The 17,034-nt window shown below is 37.5% G+C and overlaps 1 protein-coding gene across 9 annotated transcripts in view; it reads right to left on the reverse strand.

The window, feature by feature from the left end:
• Positions 1 to 17,034, reverse strand: part of ARHGAP12 (Rho GTPase activating protein 12) — a 76,516-nt gene that overhangs the window by 11,047 nt on the left and 48,435 nt on the right. For 3 of the 9 annotated variants that reach the window (XR_008975303.1, XM_057432875.1, XM_057432874.1), the window contains exons 5-11: positions 16,520 to 16,645; positions 12,954 to 13,028; positions 10,175 to 10,236; positions 8,509 to 8,590; positions 6,816 to 6,938; positions 2,629 to 2,733; positions 1,592 to 1,690 (exon numbers count right to left, since the gene is read on the reverse strand). Coding sequence is in view for 8 of the 9 variants with exons in the window: in XM_057432875.1 (XP_057288858.1) it covers positions 1,592 to 1,690; positions 2,629 to 2,733; positions 6,816 to 6,938; positions 8,509 to 8,590; positions 10,175 to 10,236; positions 12,954 to 13,028; positions 16,520 to 16,645 (672 nt within the window). In the remaining variant the exon portion in view is untranslated. The remainder of the gene's footprint in view (positions 1 to 1,591; positions 1,691 to 2,628; positions 2,734 to 6,815; positions 6,939 to 8,508; positions 8,591 to 10,174; positions 10,237 to 12,953; positions 13,029 to 16,519; positions 16,646 to 17,034) is intronic. The other 6 variants (XM_057432881.1, XM_057432878.1, XM_057432880.1 and 3 more) reach the window with 3 other exon arrangements.

Raw genomic sequence — 17,034 nt, forward strand, 5'->3', positions numbered from 1 at the left:
ATCGAAGATCAATATATTGAACTGCCCAGTTCACATTCCCTCTAAGGATCCCTCTGCAAGCTGACACCATTTGGACAGTGCTCTCTTAATAGGCCTCAAAGCTTTTTCAGACTGATAAATTTCAAAACCATTCACTGCTTTGGAAAAAAAATAATCTGGAATCTAGTTTGCGTCACAGAACAAGTCTAATCTAGTAACTTGGACCTTCTGTATGTAAAAAAGAGCAGCCACATCCTTCTCAGGTACATCAGGTACAGCATATTGCCACAAGAGCAGCCTGAAGGAACAGAGATCAGAATCTAATCTGTACATTCTTTTGAGGAAGATCTCATCACACTACAACTACTGTCTCTGTCCTGGGAAAGAGATTCACAGCCCCTGTTACCATAAAGATCCCAAAATTAAAAGCTTGCTTCAGATCTGACAGACTTTCCTACCCAAAACTTCAGTGCTCCAGCTTATCAGATGGTCTGATAATGTACTTATTGAACATTTTCCTTGTCATCTTGGGTCTCTTGGCTATCAGCTCCCAGCAGCAATAGCACTTCCTCCAGAGCGTTGACAAACTCTCCCTACTCCACCATTTACTTTCTCAATCTAACATGTAATGCCTCATTTTCATCTCAACATATCTCAACCTTTCTAACTTCATTTGTATTTAAGCAGGGAAGAAGTGGCCTCAGTTGCCTTACAAAGCACAGACAGCAGGAGGGTACTGCAGAGTCACTGCCTTGCCTGGTTATTAAGGGTCATGACATTTTCATACTGGGAAAAGGCAGAAGACTGGGAGCCTAAACCATGAGTACTCAAACAAACCAAAACATTCATATTAGCTGCCTGTGTTTGGGTGGAAAACACCCATATGGGGAAAACACTATCAGAGCCAACATAAACAAAGGTCACTACATCAAAAGCAACATAAATGCAGCATATGAGCAGTAACCAAGCTTATGACTATAAAAATTAAGAATATACATGAAGTCAACTTAGTATGACAGGAATATTTTCTCCAAAATCTCCTCCAACTCCTTCTGAATTTGAAGATGGTAAATCCTGTTTGGCAATATCAAAAGCAAATGCTTGAACACTTTTCTGTTGATTAAACAGTTGGCATTATACTGGCTGATAAGAAGAAATAATACAGTGTTTTGCCAGGGCTTCTAATTTGCACTTCAGTGCAGCCTTATTAAGTGAACAGCAGTATTAAATGCTGATTAACACATGTCATGAAGCACTCCCTTGGCCATCCTTCCCCCCTTCCTCCCTCTTTGTCAGAGATAGAGAGGATCCTCCCTGTCTCTTTCAGGTCACTGAGACAGAACAAATATTTGGCCACAGAAGGAAACTCATTTCCAAGCTGGAGGTCAGCCCACATCTCCTGGTTCTTAATCCAGTGCACCATCCTTTTTCCTTTGACGTTATTAATTATATTTCACTTGTCACCACCAGAAACAGTCATATCCTCAACCCCCTGCTGCACTCAAGAAAATCAGAAAATTAAGATGTATGCGAAGCACTAGGAGTTGTTACACAATTATTTTAATAAATAACATTACCCTGAAAATAGAGCCTTCACAAGTCAAACACGTACCTGATTGTTGATGGTATAGTTAAGAACTTTATACCATTCATTAATAAAGCTGTCATTATCAGATTGAATTAAGAGCTCAGTTCCTTGGCGGGTTTTTAGCTTTAAAGAAATAAAAACAGAGGATCATCAGAATTGATAAACGCAATAGGATTCAAAAGTTAAATTACCTAAGTCAAATTAAATTTCTCCCTGGCATAACTTTTAGGTAATACATAGCCACTCAGGAACACTTCCCAGTGAAAACAGTAAATAACAGTCTACTTAAAATTAAAAAGCATATCCAATGAAGACATAATAAAAATGGACATTTCTTGCAGGTACTAAGATACATCCTCATTTCAGCAGGAAGCAATGTAGACAACTCAAAGGCTTTTAAAGAGATATTTTATATATATATATATATATATACACACACACACACATACATATATATACATACATATATAGAGAGAGAAAGAGCGCCAGAAGGGAAGAGCAAGGGACAGAGCCGGAGTGGGAGCGAGAGCCGGAGCGGGAGTGAGAGAGCCGGAGCGGGAGCGAGAGAGCCGGAGAGAGAGAGAGGGAGAGCGAGAGCCGGAGAGTGAGAGCGAGCGAGAGACGGAGGGAGAGAGAGAGAGAGAGAGAGAGAGAGAGAGAGAGAGAGAGAGAGAGAGAGAGAGAGAGAGAGAGAGAGAGAGAGAGAGAGGGAGAGAGAGAGAGAGAGAGAGAGAGAGAGAGAGAGAGAGAGAGAGAGAGAGAGAGAGAGAGAGAGAGAGAGAGAGAGAGAGAGAGAGAGAGAGAGAGAGAGAGAGAGAGAGAGAGAGAGAGAGAGAGAGAGAGAGAGAGAGAGAGAGAGAGAGACGGAGAGAGAGAGAGAGACAGAGAGAGAGAGAGAGAGAGAGAGAGAGAGAGAGAGAGAGACAGAGAGAGAGAGAGAGAGAGACAGAGAGAGAGAGACGGAGCGAGAGAGAGAGACGGAGCGAGAGAGAGAGACGGAGCGAGAGAGAGAGACGGAGCGAGAGAGAGAGACAATTCTGCATGTAAATCACATAATTCACCTCAATAACATTCTTTTTGCTGGATTTGTCCTTTGAGGCCCAGTCAATCAGTGCTCCTTTGAGATCCACTGTAAATTCTGGCTTAGACTGATTGACACCAAACTTCTGGAAAAAAAGGCACAATGATGACAAACTTAAAACAAGTAAAGAAACTCCTAACAGGTACACAAGTCTTGCAGTCCTCTAGCTATAACATACATTATTTACAGTCCATACAACTTAACCCAAATACAATACTTCGCCACAAATCAACAGGCATGATACCAGGAAAACAAAATCCAAACAGAAACCACAAAAAACAACCTTTAAGCATGCCTATTAAAACCTGCACAGCTTAAAGGCCTTAAAAATCTGTAACATTATATGCCAAGTTGCAGCAAAGCTTTTTTTTCTATCATGAATGGTAGAAGTCCATACAGCATTTGACTGTAGCTTGACTTTAGTCAAGATGGTCCCAAGCTTTAAATAAAACTGGCTCAGAAGTACCTGTACAAAACAACCCCATTCTGTCAGTTAATCAATGGTTCCATATAAACAAAAAAAAAAAAACAAAAAACAAAAAAAAAAACAAACAAAACAAAACAAACAAACAAAAAACAGAAATAGTATCTTTGCTAGAGACGAATCACATCCCTCCTGCACTGGAAGAGCACTTTCAGGTTTTACGTTTTTGTAATATCTGTATATTTTATGCACGTTTTTGTATTTCCAATAATGCCTTCCATGTTATTTCATACTTTTCTGTGGTTCTTCTACTGCAGCACTGGAGCACAGCTTACCAAGTAAACAGAACTCAATTTCAGTCTAGCTACTAAATGAAAAAGCAAGTAACTTAATAAAATAAAGCATCTAGCCCAGAAGGAACCCTTCAAACAACGTGGAGGAAGACACCTGGGAGCTATTTTTACCTATTACTTTTACATTTACACTAGGTATCACAAAGTACTTGTATTAGGGTTTCTACCTACACCACAGAGCTCTGAAATCATTCCTCAAGGAAACCAGTGCAGTGACCCACACGAACAAAAAGCGGTAACTGTGAGTTAAATGAGTAAAACACAAAACAGGGAAAGCCGTAAGTCACTTGGATGTAGGCACAGAAATTTAATGCTGTAGTTCTAGGGGAAGCTTGTAGCATCAGATCCACCAGAAAGGTTCTTTTCTATTTCTTTAAAGTGTCTTTGATGTGCAAATGCTGTTCATGTGACAGCTCTGGGGGACGTGAGCCCCAGGACAAGCTCCTTGCTGCGAACACAAGTTTCCAGCCTGTACAAGAACATCCATATCCAAGGGGAGAAAAAACAGTTCAGAAAACAGAACTAATCTGCTGCTTCTGATTAAATTCCCAGCATGTATGTTAATTAATGCTAATTGTGTTTTAGAAAGGCCATTTACCACTGGAAAATCTTCCTGCCTTGAGTCTAAGGGCAATTAAATGCTGAACGGAAAGTAGCATCTTAAGTTCTTTATTTTGCCCACGAAATATCAGAATTGGGGAATATTTATAATTTACCTAATGCCAACTAGCACCTGGGGACAGGGGGAGGGGGAAGAGATGAAAGAAAACCAAACCCCACAAAACCAAAAACCAAACAACCACCACCAAAACCCCACAACCTTCTGGTTTCTAACTTAATTCTCAGATATCTCATCCAAGAACATTTCCTATTAATTATAGCAGAGCTTTTGAGAGGCCCAGCTCAGCAGTGGAGACCACAGGAACAATCTCTGGGCTACTATGGCTCTTACAGTTGTAGGTGGCAATGCCTATTTAAGAGGGATTCACATAACTACTTCACATACAGCCAAAGCACCCCAGCCACACACTTCCTGACAGCCTGGGTCAATCTTGCTGCATGTTGGGAGGAAGAAGAAAGATGAAAAATAAATAAATTTAAAAAAAAAAATAAATTTAAATACCACCCCCCCACCCGCCCTGTTTCTAGAGTTTGGCACTGGAGAGAGTTGCGAGACTAGAGCCAAAATCAAGTCCTTTTAAGTCCTCTGCAGGATCCAGGGGGATTCATTAAAAACACCATTCAGATGATGCTCAGAAGCACAGAAGACCTGCTACAGGTGAAATCAGCTAACAATGACCAAAAAAACCCCATTAAATCTAAGTCACTGCTGTTCTGAGCAAAAGGGAAGCCCTCCAACCCATTAGCTTGTTGAACTCTCCACCTTACAGAACACAGAACTACCCCAAACACCTGTGCACTCTACCCATCTTTGTGGCCTGACTCCCTTCATCATTTCAGAGAAGCACAGAACAAACAAGAAACTAGAAGCTAAATTCTTCAGAAGGGAAAACATCTTCCTTAGCTCCTTCACACAAACAGAGCCCAAGTTTCTGTGCCAGATACAAGGATGGGGAAACTCACACTAATAATCCAGACTCTCTGTAAAGCTTCTCTGATACACCAATATGCTCATCACAAACTTAATTTCTTTATTCAAATAAAATCTAAGTTTAGCATGTTGGCTGTCCTATAAGCTTTCTTGTAAAGGTTCTTTTAAGCTCCTGAAAGAAAGATGTATGAAACAAGATGCCAGCAGCCAGGAGCAAGTCCTCTACAGGGCTGCTGAGACACTGCATACAAAGGTTAGCTAAAGCAATCAAACCCTCCTGAAGCAAGCAGATTCTGTTGAGAGCAGCAAAAGGAAAACCTTTTGCTTTGGCAGTGTCTGCTTTCTCCAAACAAGATTGAGCTACGAAGTCAGCACTAGTCAGGTTAAATTTAGGTCTCGGTGAGTAGACACCTTATTCTTACTGGATTTCTCTTTTGAGCTATCTGGGAATTTTGAAAAGGGCAGCAGTGTGAGATGGAAAGAAGGAAAGGTCTATACGTGGTGGTGCCAGCTGCCCTAGATACGAAGCTGTCGTATCACCATTTGCTGTATTTTATGAACCCCTGCAGCTTAAATTTGGCAATCGCTATTGCAACTCATTCATATCAAAATGAGAAGCACCTTCTTTCAACAGTCAAAAATTCAAATTTTTGTGAAAAGGGATATTAAAAACAAATAAATCTATATTTCCTTACAGGAAGTAGCCCTGTAAAGGCAACCAGACTGTGTATAAATTGTCTGGTTTAGGCTTCCACATACATAGCAATGAATTTGACAAAGAAAAGGCAGCTGCATCATTTTTAGCACAAGGTTAATTGAATAAGCCTACAATTCCCTTACAAGAAAAAAAAACAAATAAGGTACTGGTCATCAAAATGGTCATTCTAGAAGTCTTAGGAACCATAACTAAACTCAAAGCATACAGCTCTCCCACCACACTTCAGGAAATACAAGCCAAGACACCAACATAGTTTTAAACATCACCAACATACTAAAATCCTTAAAAAGTTAAATTATTGAAACACTGCTTTTAATATCTTCAGCATATGATTTTTTCCATGAAATCTTTAGTTCAATTCTGACGAGTGCCAAAAAAGCAGTATTAAAAACCAGTCAGACAACCAGTCAAGCCTGTTTGTTTCTTCTAACACTAGTATAATGATCTGAATTCCTCCTCATCCACCTTGAGCAACAAGCTAACATATTAGCTACTGACGTTTTTATCAGTTTATGATAAGCAGCACTCCCATGCTTGGCATCTGTACTTCAAAACATGACTAACAACAGACACTTAAATTATTTACAAAGAGTCCTACAAAGTTACATCAGCTTTCTGTTTATGGCATACAGCCAGAACATCCTGAAGCTCTTTTCCTTTCAGCTTTTTATGCATAACATTTACATTTTTAGATATTCAAATTATAGCTAGAATTAATAACATGTACATCATTGTATCAAAAGTATCATGTGCACCTTATAAATATCCCAAATTAGTTTTGTTAGAAAGAATTAGACATAAGTATCTGTTAAAAAACTGACCATACCATGCTGTTTATTAGTCAAGTCACTGGTGGCTCAAATAGAAGGCAAATTTGGGATTATAAATCTGGCACTGATGAACCACATACTCCTTCTGCTTTGTTCCATTAGAGCAATTACTCAATTATTCCACTATACTTATGTTAATCTGCATCTTGGATGACTTCAAACAGCAAACAGGATACGCAAGTTGTTATAGAAAATGACAAAACATGAACCTTGGAAAAATTCAAATTGACTTTCAAGATTAGTGGCAAATAGCCTTACAGTGACAAGAGGCATGCAACAAGAACACATACAGTGATAGCTGAAACTTGGTCAGAGTTTACATAGGTGACAGCAGGTCGACGACCGAGAGCATTTTTCCAAGAAGAAAGCAGCGAGAGCAAGAGCTCAGGAATTGAGCTCCCTTGGCAAAATGACTTGATGAGAAAAAGGAAAAGAAGTGATGAAGTCACAAAACAATGCACAAAAATAAAGAAGATACGGTTATATCAATCACTAGACAAATGCTAACCACATTCTTCTTTTAAGACGAAGAAATGTGATGCTTACCACATGTCAAACTGTTAGACTTGACAAAATACTGACACAGATCAATGTTTGAGGTGAAGTGGAATTTTCGAGACCTACCCCCCCAAAAAAAAAAAAAATCCTATACAGACAGCAAGAAGAGTGTGCGCTAGATATTAAATTATGTCTTTCCAAAGCCAACTGCAAGTATGCAGGTATACAACACAAAGCCCTTGAAAGAGATTCTCCCTTAGTATATCCAGCTTCACTCGATTCTGTCCATATTATTGATATTTTTCTGACCCTCCTCCAATACTCCACAGTACTTATGCCTATAAAACTAAAGCACGTTTTGGACCCACAGCTATTAAAGTAACTAGCAGAAGTCACCAAGTCCATTTCCTACCAGACAGCTTAATTTACCTTATCTCACGCATTTGATCTTTATTCTTTTTCCTTCCCTTCTCTTTTCCTTCTGCTTGACCATCTTGCCCAACTTCACTCTTTCATTCTCTTCTACCCCAAATGTTATTTACTCATCCTCATCCATTTTTTTCCCAACCACCCCTTCTACAGCAACAGTAAGGCAAAAAAAAATTTGTTTACAGCTCTGAAATAGACTCAATGATTTAGAAAAAAATTGTCAATACCAATTCACTAACCAAAAAGAAGCACAGCAGGAAAAAGTGAGCCAAGTAGAAAGACCAGCAAAGCCCAGCAAGATAGCATATATCTGTAAGATGCAATTTTGCTGGAATTCATATGATAATACACTGGAATAATGAATACTGATTTTGACCTCTCCAATTATTACAGAAGATCCACACAGTTTAAAGTCAGACCTCCAAAATTAAGCAACCAGTAGATAAAGAACCATTTCTATACCTATTAATGTATAAATAGCTGGATAAATATAGCACATTTAGTTACAGAGCTATTAAACTAGAGGTGATATAAAAATTGAACAGTCATTATCTTCAGTGTGATGCTTCCCTTGAGAGTTTCATTAGACACCAAAATAGATACAAAATACTTGTCAAGCGCTACAGACATAAAGTAAGGAATCCACCAAGCCAAAGACTAAGACAATAATACTAGATTATTCAAATAGTCTAATGCAACTAGGCAAGTGTCAGGCTGTTTTCTTCATTATATGTATTACATTCAAAATTACCTGGAGTGTATGAAAAAAACTAAAAAATAAAAAATGCAAGAACGGTGAAACAAATGTTTTAGACAAAAATATTAGTGAGGAACATAAATATGCATCTTGGAGCAAAAACTTAAAACTTACACGGCTTCTTCTCACTGTACATTGTAACTGTTACATTAAACTTTTTCCTTGATAACTTACACTTATTTTTTTCTAAATGAAGTGTGCATATCAACATTTATACCCTATAAATAAAAGGACTTCATTTTATTGTATTTTATGTGATTAACACTTAAATGAGGATGGGGAGTTGTTCCTGCGCTTACCCAGCCAGTTCCACTTCCTTGGGTTTTAGTGAACAGCACTGATGAACCTTGTAACACTGCCCATGATGACATCCAATTCTTTCTGTTAATATTGGTAAATAAAAATAAGATAAATTGACTTTGAAAGTAGGTATTTAAACTGTCAATCACTGTTTCCCCAGCTGACCTGTATGTTAATATACTTAGCCATGCATACAGTCATTTGTGCCACCAGTAAGTCTTAACTGCTATTATATTTGTAGAAGAGACACACGTTACCAGTCCCAGCCTGACCATCAAAGTCTAAATCAAACAAAGCTAATTAGTAGTGGAAGCAGTTCACAAGGAGAAACACCATACAATTACAATTTCAAAGGGGCTAATCTGGAACGCTCAACCTACTGTGTACTTAGCAAATTATGCCAAAGTACTGCATAATTCTAAAACTGATTGTTCACATCTAGCTGGGATGCAAGTGTTGCACATCTATGGAATAAGCTCATTTACACTGGCAATAAAATATTTGCTACACATCAAAAAATTTGCAGAAAGAACAAATAAGTTGTTCCAGCTGTCTACTTGATTTTATGCCTGAGTACCTGTCCTCCTGAGGTTAAAAACATAAGTCTTGACAAGCTCTGACAATTTCCATTGCCCAAACATGAATTTTTATTCAACAGCTCTAAAAGTGACAGGATGGCCATGGTGCATCTTTCTGTACAGCAGCGCAGTCAATGATTCCAACAGGTGCAACAAATGGTGAGAGCATACTGTACCAGTAGCAGCTTACATGAGACACTGTCTACCCCTTCCTACCAAGCTCTTAGAAGCAGCAATGAGAAACTAAGCTGGTGGTCAGATGTGCTGCCCAGCTGTACTGTCCTGGGTCAAGGGAGTCTGGAGTATCAGCTAGGTGCTGACTATTAAAGCCTCAGGGAAAGTGCTTCATATATGGGAAACACTGAGCTAGATAAATATAACACAGTATTAGATCCAAAACCATTAAATCTTTAAAAAGTAAAAAAACCTAAATTAAATCTGAGGATATGCCACTCTTGCACAGTATTTAACACTGACTCTTTGCAAAATACCAGAAATAATAAATATGTTAAATAAAATAAATATGTTACGATATATAATGTAAATGCCTGCCTGTGAAGCAGAGAAAGGAAAAGTTAGAAATAAGGTCACCCATCACCTACAGGGAGACCCAGACTGGTCAATACATTCTGCTTTAAATCTTTCACAAGCAGAGTGAAAGAAGAACTAGAGAGTATGTGACACATACACTCTTTGAAAATCAAAGGAGATCAAATGAAAGCCCCTCCTACACTGATTCTATCCAAGGAACAAGACAGGCTATCACCTATACAGATCTTCTCTTCAATAAATCAATCAATCCCATTCTAAAAAGCTGCCTCTCACCAGCACACTTTCATGAAATCACTACCCTTGTGTTGAACCCTGGCATACATGAGCCTCTGGCTCTCTGAAGTCCATTATCTTTTGCTCACCAGGAGAGACACATACTTTGGGATAAGGAAACATTATGCCCTACAGGAAAACCTTTAAAGCAAATTAAGACAAAAAGTAAGAAACTGCAAAACCCTGTACGCTAACCTAATACAGAAGTCAGATACCTTACACAAACCCTTATGCACATGTATTTCTGGAAGTCCAGACTTACCGAACTTTCTTCCCATTTTCTGTAATTTTTGTCACATTCAATAGCCCATACTTCTCTTGACCCTGTAAGGTAAGAGTAAGACATAACAAATATAAAAGAAAATCTGCTTCTATCGCCATCATGGCACTGAAGCAATCCCCCAGATAATCAGTTTCTGGCAATAAGCCGTCTTTGTCTGTTATAACTTCAAGAAATTGTCTTACGTATATTTAAATATGCAGACATCAGCAAAATCAAAATTCCTCTGAGGAAGCACTCATTACCATTCAGAGGGCAAAAAACTTTCCTTCAAGGCCTAGGTTATTTGGACAAGCCTAACTAAATCATCTGTGATACTAGACAGTGGAAATTTCGCAACATAAATGATACTGATTTGTGTAATAGGATGTTTATGTTTGTGTCTTTTACTGAAAAAGGAGATGGCTGACAAACAAACAGCCGAAATTCTCTGACAAAATTCTTCCAAGTTATTTTAACGTAACTGCATACTTTAAATAAAACATGGCTGAAATGCATAAAAATATTAACATATTCATTTTTAAAATACGTGAGTGAAACGTTTCTTTGATCTCCTATGTTTTTCTATCCCCAAGTGAAATGCTAGAATTTTAAACTACTTCATTATGTCCTGTTGATGAAAATCATTTATATTGGTGTGCCTCTGTTCAAATTTGGTGATCAGTCAGTGAACAGTGGTAAAAGACAACTGACGAATAAGGCAGTTATTTGCAAGTTCCAGATACTGGAAAACCATTGATTTATACATTTGTGACTCTCAAGATGATGTAACAAATTCTATAATTTGCTCCTGTCACCTCAGCCTTGTCATATCAACGAATAGTGTTGAAAGAATATTAAGTTATTTTTCCAGTCAATTCCTTTTCAGTAACAGCTTGTAACAGAGCTCCCAACTTAAGAACTAAGCCATTACTTGAAACAATCAACTAGGGAAAGGAACTAAATCAGTTTTATCATAACAAAAATGTCCTCAATTCTAGATCCAATGAAAACAGAAGATGTACTCCCTTCAGCATTCTCCTCAATCTCAAATTTAACTGGACCATTACTGCAGAATACAATATCAAAGAACATTTATTTTCTGGAATACTGTGACAACATTCTTACCAAAGACATAGATGTGGTTTTCATGAACTTTAAGAATTTTGCCCACATGTTTCAAGCACAACACAAAATACAAAAAAGATAAACATGTTTCAAGGATAACAGTGTTTAGCTGGTGATTCAGATGTTATTTCACTCCAGTGGTAACTGCTGCTCTTACTCCATCTAGTATCTCCATTGGGCTGTCACACTTACCCAAAGCCAGCAATATATATATAAAATTTTCCCAAAATGATACTTTTAATAGAAGAAATTAGTCACTTTCTTCCCCCACACCCCAAAAACCCCTAGCCTATTCTTTTTATTACTTTATTTGTGATCCATGCAGACCATTACTAACAATCCTATGCACTGCAGCCTCCAACAACCTCTGGCTTTAGTAAGTGGAACAGCCTGTCACCATCTTTCACAGTGGCTGAGCAACCCACACCCACTTTCTCAATTAACTTATGGTTTTAATAAATTACTCATGGTGGAAACTGTGCGAATGCTCCAATAAAGAATTATTCAGAAGTATCATGATGCCCTACTTCACAGCGACACTAGGGGGTACTAATGGGAAAATTACTGTAATCAGGGAAATGGAAATAGAAAGCAAGTTAAGGATCAAAAAGACACAACAATTCACCAGCTTGCTTTGTAGTATTTAAATCCCAGGGGACAGCTAAAGAAAACACAGATTATTTTCTTCTATTCTCAAAAGCAGCAGTGATTTCTTCTGAAAAATACAATTTTAATAATTCAAGGTCTGAACTATATTTAAAGAAATTAGAAGATATGCAGCAATAATTGCTTGTGTATAAGGCTATCAACTATGCTTGCTTAATAAACAATGTTTGTTTTATTGTGGAAAACTGTTTGAAGTGCCGTAAAGATGGACTAGCAGGAATAAACCAAAGATTCCTCTGCGTGCAGAGTAAGCATGAAACGGAAGTTGTGCCTTTAATGCCCTGAGCTACCTACTAAAGGGTTGCTAAAGCTGATCAAGGCACATATTTCAATGCTACTGTAGCACTGTACAGTTCCAAATTTTCTTTTTAAATATAAAAACTATTTAACTATTTCCCACTGTTTAAAAAGCAATAATCACATTTAAAATATAAACTGAAGCAAGGAAGTCTAGGAAAAGTTCACAGCAAGTTTACCAAGCTTAAGTTTTTCTCCCAATAGTTATTCTACTCAATCAAAAAAAAGACATAGTTTATTTATGCCAGGTTCTCTGTGCCTCTTTAAGGAGACTGAAACATAGGAGAAAAATAAGAGATATCAAGTCCTAGAAACTATTACTGATTACTGACAGTGAGAGATTCTATAGAAATGGGGAGTTTACTTCTGTATTGACCTTCCAAGTTGCTAGATGAGAAGACATGGCTGTTGGAAGAATTAAACTGAGTTCTAAATAATCTGACATAACTTTATCCTACAATGAATTTTTACTTAATTTCCTATCACCATGCTGTATCTAAACCAAAGACATTTAACTTTTTTCTGAAAGCACAGTTGGATGCAATGCATTCCTTTTAAAATGTAAAGCCTTCAAATAACTTTATCCCATTATTTTTCTCAATACCAAGCAGGCTTACCCTCAATTCTCTGATCATGAATAGCCTAGTTTCTACAAAACCGACTTATCTATTCAAACACTTTGCATACTGACCGTGGCTTGATGCTTTGGTGAAGAAGGAGAGGTCTCATTTTCAGGAAAACTGGCCTTAGAAGCAGTTGATGATTCCTGTAAAATTCAAATAGGTAACATAAGTTATTGCCTTTCTTACAATTCTTTTACTTTTTTAAACCCTAAAGATATTTCTCTTTATACACACTCACACATTACAAAAATAACAGACTACTTTTATCAAGCATTTGTTGTACTCTTAGATAGTTGTATTATAAACCTGCTTACTAAACAGTGGTTTTATGCATTAATGTGAGAGGATTACCTTTATTAAGGGGCAGATTTTTTTATACCATTGCTAGCAAATTACGAAACACACAGCTAATACTAACTTAATACAGGGCACCATACAAGAAATACAAAAAAAACCCAAGAAATTTAAAAAGTAGATTACGTGTCTGTGTGGTTAGTAGATAAGATTAGTACAACAAATTGATTTATATGTAGAAAAGCATATACTAGCTCTATTAATTTTTGTGAGTCATGATCATTATAATTAAGCACTGAATATTTCTAGAGATTCAGGTTATTTCTTTTAAACTAGACTAACTACAGACCAAAAAAAAAAGCACTCTCTGAAACTAGGGAAAATTGCCCATCTGGAACAAAAAAAGGCATGTGCATTTCCTCTCAAGTAATGATTGCTTTACACAAATACACCGCTTGAAAATCTGGTAAAGAATTTAAAGCAGAATAAAAACATCACTTGTTCTCTGTTACTGTTAAAGCACTTTTCTCCCTCTTTCTTCTTAACACCCTTTGTAGCTATCCCAAATTCAGTTTACTTTTCCAGCATTACATGACACTCTGCACATCCATGCTTTAACATGCACTTGTAAATCTCCCTACAGGAGTGGCCCAATAGTTCCTTTTAATAGCGTAATAACAAGAGAACATTAGCAGTCCTAAGAACAGCCTAAATGCTTCGTATGTCTGTAATAATTTAAAAAGTTCAAATTAAGGAAATCAGCATTGTCCTCCCAGGAAGGTATTTTTTCCCAATTTTTTAGCTGACAGCTATATACAGCCATAGCCAATAAACAGTTAACAAGTACACTTGATATCATCAAATTCTGATCAGTCATGGAAGCTCATACTTTTACCCTGACACATTTCAAGCACTCTTTTGACTGGCCTGTTTTCATAGAACAGTGTTGATTTTCCAGGAAAAACAAGTAAGTAAATCTAAAGAAAATAGCTTTCCTAGGAGCCAGCTAAAAAACTAACTTGGGGCTGATGTACCTATCCTGACAATCCCGCTTGTTTTTCTTTCTGTCTCATTCTCAATTTCAGATAGCTTTCATACACTGAGGAACTCTGAAACAAGAAGTCCAGTATTTCTGGTCATGAATTATTTCCTTTCCACGTACTAATTTAAAGCAGGATGTATAACAGTGTGCCTGCCAGTGGTAATAAAACAGGTGCATCAATGCACTAAACAAATCCTATCTTTCCACAGAACACTAGTTAATGTTCCACTACACATTTTTAGTATTTTTTCAAAGCATTAACATTGTGCTGTTATATGAACTATATATAGTCTCTTTACCATTCAAAATAATGCATGCTGCCTGCACATTTTGAAGCTGTTAAAAGTAACTTTAAGCTACTGACTTTTTATTAAGAAATGTGGCTCATATATACAGTTTGTTTTGGTTATTACACTAGGCATTTGTACACTTTCATGTTTGCTTCACTAGGTTTAAGGTGTCAGTGTCTGAACATTGAGTCTTGGAGAAAAGTAAACCAACATATTCAGTGTTTTAAAAGAGCTTCTTCATTCAGTGCAGCGCTAGAGGTCATTCCAGAACAGAAGTAAACTTTATGCCAAAAATGAAAAGGTAAGTCTTTAGAAGTGAGGCCAAAACTTTAAGCCATCTCCAAAATAGATTTGTTCATTCTCTTTCTTATTTACTCCTCAGAGTAAACTGCACCAGGCTGGAAGTGTTTACCCAGCTTTGATTTATCAGGACTCCTCCATCTAGACTGTCTCTCATGCAATATCACAACACACTCGATACAGGATACATAAGGAGGAGGAGGGAGGGGAAAGGAGCCGTATAGGGATCTCAGAATCACTCAAGTTAAACTAATTTGTACAGGTGGAAAGCCCAAGACAAGCATGGTCCACTGCTCCTCAACATCACATTTGATATTTTCTAAACAGACAGCTCAAAAGCTTAAGATCAAATCCAATAAATCCTATTCTAGGAATTAAGTCAGCTCATGACAACCCGTTCTCCTATACTCTATTTCAGCAAGTAAAGTCACTAAAACAGGCCAGAAGCAACAGGTCAAGCAACTAATATTCGGGGCAGCAGATCCATTTTCATTACAAGTACTGTGTTTTGCCCATTTAAGTTTTCTTTGACATCTGTGATTTTACTGCCCCACTTCCAGGCTTTTCTTCATACTCCCAAATCTACATTCATCCCATTTTCCCCTGTATCTTTAGAAAAGAGGAGCTGCAATGCTGTTTCCTGATATCTCATTCTGAGTAGTCTGTGATATGAGCATTACAAAGTATTTGTTTCCAAGAAACTTGGGATGGGTTGCTGAGAAGTTACAGAACCCAGCAAGTTACAGTCCTACAATAACCAATCTCAGTTCCTCCCCACTCAGCTCACATTGACCCTCCCCACCCCCAGGCTGAATGTCTCAGGCAGAAGCAGAAACAGCTGGGACAAAAATCAAACTGGAGAGAAACAGGCAGAGAGAAAGCAAGGGAGAGGCTCTGTCTTCTTGTTGGCCTAAACAGTATCTATTACTGCACAGACTATCAAGAACATGCCCTAAGAATGGGCAGAAAACAGCTTTTGTTGTTACTAATCAACAGCTCTTTTCAGACTAAACTCCCAGCTCAGCTCTGGACAGGACCAAAGCCAAGTGTTTCAGCACTTTCAGTACTCTTGTCTGTCCTTCAAAAACAATATTATAACTCTGCTGTAACCACACAGAGCTTTTCTTCTTTCCTTAAGATATTACAGTGGAGGTCAATGAAACAGTCATTAATGGGATAAGTCCAGTATATAAAACTAATACTTACATCTTTTAGGCATAGTTTTTAGTTTAGCAAGTGCAACTTTTATTTCAATTCTATGAATATTTCAGTTATTCATCTGCAATCTTTCAAGTGTATTCCTACTTGGTGTTTCCTATAATTGAAACATTGAGGCATGACATTTCAGCATACTTTATATGAGCACCTCACCCACATCCATTAACTCTTGAATTCAAATACTAATTACACTCCATAGCCTAAACTGAATTAGGAAATTCCAAATTGTAAGTAAAACAGCTGTACACACCAAACCCTGAACTAACACCACTTAACATACTTGAAGAATAACAAGAAATGAGCTATTACTCACAAAGTAATAGTAGCAAAGTTGTTGAACAGCACTTGGTTGCAGTGAATAATATACACAATGATACAACAGAAGAAAAATGGTATTTCAGAAATTCATGCATACTTATTTCTGTTACATTAAATATTTCACACATCAAAAGCAGTTTGTATTCCAGGATGCTGTTTAACTTGCTCCTACCTTATCATTGGTATCCAACACAATTGTGCTGTGCCTCCATTTTGTTAAAACTATTGGTTCTTGTAGCCTCCTGTCCAGACTCCTACTCTTTATTATATCTCTTTGCTGCTGTGGTGAAGCATTATACTAAATAAGAGAAAAAAGAAAAATCAAACTATAAGTAGAATCTAATTCATGTAAACAAGACTTGAACATACCATTCATACTTCTTAACACTGCAAACTTTCAGATTCCTGATGTCACTCAAGGCTGTGAAAATAGCCTTGGTTTGAAGGCCACTGAATTTTGCATTGAGTCTTCAAGAACTGTTCTTTCTGCTTGTAGTCCTCTCCAATGCAGTAACCAAGACCGGCCTATTGGGATAATACTGTCCATTGGCAGACGGAAGTTTGATTTCTTGTGCAACAGCTTACTGCTGGATTTGCAACCGACCAGTGTATTAAGAGCTAACACGGAATTAGAATAAATAAAAGATTTTAATACTCATTCTTCCTGTTGCACTAACAGTACCATAC

The sequence above is a fragment of the Pezoporus wallicus genome, unplaced genomic scaffold, assembly GCF_028554395.1.
Source record: "Pezoporus wallicus isolate ANWC-B61680 ecotype Strahan unplaced genomic scaffold, APGP_CSIRO_Pwel_v1 scaffold_2584, whole genome shotgun sequence".
Taxonomy (NCBI): domain Eukaryota; kingdom Metazoa; phylum Chordata; class Aves; order Psittaciformes; family Psittacidae; genus Pezoporus; species Pezoporus wallicus.